The sequence below is a fragment of the Fopius arisanus genome, unplaced genomic scaffold, assembly GCF_000806365.1.
Source record: "Fopius arisanus strain USDA-PBARC FA_bdor unplaced genomic scaffold, ASM80636v1 scaffold00057, whole genome shotgun sequence".
In the NCBI taxonomy this organism is placed as follows: domain Eukaryota; kingdom Metazoa; phylum Arthropoda; class Insecta; order Hymenoptera; family Braconidae; genus Fopius; species Fopius arisanus.
Window position 1 is genome coordinate 205,352 of NW_011887796.1, and position 3,377 is coordinate 208,728.

Below are 3,377 nucleotides of genomic sequence, written 5' to 3' on the forward strand. Positions count from 1 at the left end.
TATCAGGGGAGCATGAGGATCGAGGAGGCATTCACTGAAATTCAAAAATTCGAAATTTTCGAAAAAGTATCAGGGGAGCATGAGGATCGAGGAGGTATTCACTGAAATTGAAAAATTCGAAATTTTCGAAAAAGTATCAGGAGAGCATGTGAATCGCGGAGGTATTCGCGGAAATTGAAAAATCTCATTTCTGGGGTCATAATTTTCCTTTGGACTGATGGAATTTTGTTCGAGAAGGAGACTTTTGAAATATTTTGAAATATATCGAAATATCTCGGATAATCCGCCATCCCGACGTCGCGGCCAAATCCCAAACATTTCGAATGAATGCGCGTATGGAGCATGCGCGGACAATCCCGTGTCAATAAAAACATACCATAAAATTGCCGACTAACTGAACGATGCTTTTGGCCGGTCTGTTTTTCAAACAATTGACCATTTTTTCATTGTTTCCAGTGGGACATCCCAGAATGTCCGCCAGCTTCTTTGCCTTCTCCACAGACTTCTCGGTTTGTGACCAACAATCGAGAGTCGTTCCGCTGAATGACATTCCCGCTTAAGTCAGAAAGAAAGATAAAAGTCACTATTTGAAATACAGTTAATTCATACAGGTTGATATTACGTACCATGAAAGAGCCCTCGACTCAGAGGACTGAGATAGTGATAATGAACGCTTACACCTCCCGCACTTAAACCAGCAAGTGTAATCTTCTCTGGATTACCACCGAAGTATTTTATATTCTCAGATACCCATCGCAATGCCATACTTTGATCCTTCAGACCCATATTCCCCGGTACGACTCGATCCCCAGTACTAAGGAAACCTAATAATATTCAAGTCCATAAAAAATTCAGTGTAATTCCTGATCGCAAACCTCCGATTTTAATATCACCTGATTATTAAATTACGGGTTTCGACTGAATTTGGAGAAATTAGAAATAATCATTGAAATATTGACATCATGCTATCGTGATTGCCTCCATTTCCAGTAATTAAAATGTTATAATGATGTTTACAGATTGTATTGATATTCCAATGATGCTAAATATCAGAAGTGATTAGCGATCACTGGTCTTGTAATTGATTATTCTACCGCCCATTACGTTTCCATTACCAGAACTAGTGTGTTAACAGAAATGATTTTCCCGTATTACCCACGAAAGATAATCCACCAGCGATGAGAGCCCACGAGGCCTATGGATAGATGAATTCTAAAGGAATGAATGGATGATCATTAAGATAACGTAAGCCTCATACCGAGGGGTCCTAAACGGTAGTTAGTAGTAATCATCACTAAATCCCGGTCCATGAGGTAATCTGGACGATTACTGGAGCCTTCACCAAATTGAAAGGCCCCACCGTGAATATAAAAAATCACCGGAAGAAGTTCCGTTGAATCACTTTTAGTCGGACTGTAGACATTGAGGTACAGGCAATCCTCTGCACCCTCGACTCTCTCCGGTGGATTCATCGGTACATGGGAATATTGAAGACATGGGGACTCACGTCGTACAGCTAGCAAAGTCCCTTCCCAATTTTCAAATCGCTGTGGGGGCTGTCAAAAAATTATCATCGGGTAAATATTCTCTCCCCGTGAGGGATCCAGAAGTGATACAACAAATCCAAGAAATTAAAATAGAGTAACACTGGAATTCACCTCAAACCGTAATTTTCCAACTGGAGGTTTCGCATAGGGAATTCCCTCGAAGGCGCGAAATTGTCGGCCATTGAAAGACGTTTTGTAGGTCCCTCTCAGTTTTCCCAATGGAGTCTTCACTATCGGATTCACATCCTCTTCAGCAAAGATAATTGTGACGAGAGTCAACAGTACAATTGCTGGCAATCCTCTCATCTTCACCGAATAGTCAGTGCAACACTTGAAAACAAAATGCGACTTGTTTCCCGATACGTCCTATTTATCATTACACTTTTATCATTATGAAGCCGCGGTCTCATCCACGACCTGCCGACTATTTTTTTTTGTGTGATAAACGAAATTGCATGCAATTATGCTAATCTCGGTTCAACGTTCAATATTATTTTCTTAATATGCGTATTTATAGCTATCATCATTTTTAATGAATATGAGTCAACACGGTTTGTTATCATGTGTTACATAAGTCGATTTCTCAACATGATTTGACAATACCGAAATTACCAATAAGCAAACGAAGTTATGAGAAAAAGCCTCCAACATGATTAATGAACGTTTAATTAGATTCACGTCTTGTTTCAAGGACATCATCAAAATGGTAATAATTATCATGCAATCCGTCTTCTCAATCCTGAAGCGGATCAATTCACGATTTCCCTTTATTCATCTTCACCGATACCGAGAAATCTCGGCATTCTAAACATTTTCCTGATTAAAAGACAAGGTCTGCTGCAGTATTATTTAGTATGAGAGAGAGAAAGGGGAAAATCATCATTACGAGATGTTGGAGATCTCTCGAAATGTTGGGATGAGATTGAAGGTACATTACCCTGGGTGCAACCCAGCGTGGGCGACCAGTTATTCCTTATACGTAATCGGGGTATGACTGGGCCCTTAAGTATGGTAAATTCACAACCATTTCACTGCTATCGCACATTACAATCACTACCGTTTTGATTATCGATGAAGGGATTGAGAGAGAGAAGATCGTATGCATGAAATTTATATGGATGCACTGGGGAAAAAAAATGCTATGTATATTTACTACTGGAGAGGAACTCCCGACATTTGTGGATAGCAAATTAATATTTTTGCGTGGAGAAATGGCCATTTCGTCCAAATGAAATCGAAGATTCAAATATTTTTTGATTCGCCTTGATATGTAAATCTTCCACCCACTCAGATTCACTCAAATTTAGAAATTAAATTAAGATAATCTCATGTCATTTGGAGAATCTAGGTTCTCTGTTAAGTAACAGAGTAATTATAATTGGAAATATATAATGATAGAATACGCTGTGTAGTAATAAAAACAATGCGTAAAATGATGAATATATTTTCAGTCTTCCAATCCACAAGGCTTCTCGAATTGTGAAATTTCACTTGTCCAGTGTGAATCATGAGTAATAAAGCAATCACATTTCATCGTTTTTCATCGGTTGTATCTCCAGGTGTTTCTGTCATGAAGTTCTCAACAGAAAAATAAAACCACCAACAACCTAGGAGAATAAAACAATGTGGTGGCCTTCATCGTCCTTCACGCTCACCAACTTTGGCGTGTGGAATGTCCGATCGAAGACGCCATGACCAAATATCGATGATTCGTTGATTTACAGATGCTCGGCAAAGGGAATACTCACTTCAACATCAACACGATTGATTGTACCATCTTCAAGTGAATACTATGACGTCACCTTTTTGTTTCTCACCTCGACCCCCGTG

The 3,377-nt window shown here is 39.3% G+C and overlaps 1 protein-coding gene across 2 annotated transcripts in view; it reads right to left on the reverse strand.

Moving 5' to 3' along the window:
* LOC105268394 (venom carboxylesterase-6) overlaps nucleotides 1–1,920 on the reverse strand; it is a 3,776-nt gene extending 1,856 nt beyond the window's left edge. For both annotated transcript variants that reach the window (XM_011307928.1, XM_011307927.1), the window contains exons 1-4: nucleotides 1,659–1,920; nucleotides 1,259–1,556; nucleotides 627–824; nucleotides 377–555 (exon numbers count right to left, since the gene is read on the reverse strand). In XM_011307928.1, the coding sequence (XP_011306230.1) occupies nucleotides 377–555; nucleotides 627–824; nucleotides 1,259–1,556; nucleotides 1,659–1,853 (870 nt within the window). In that variant the 5' untranslated portion in view covers nucleotides 1,854–1,920. The remainder of the gene's footprint in view (nucleotides 1–376; nucleotides 556–626; nucleotides 825–1,258; nucleotides 1,557–1,658) is intronic.
* Nucleotides 1,921–3,377: the final 1,457 nt, after the last annotated feature.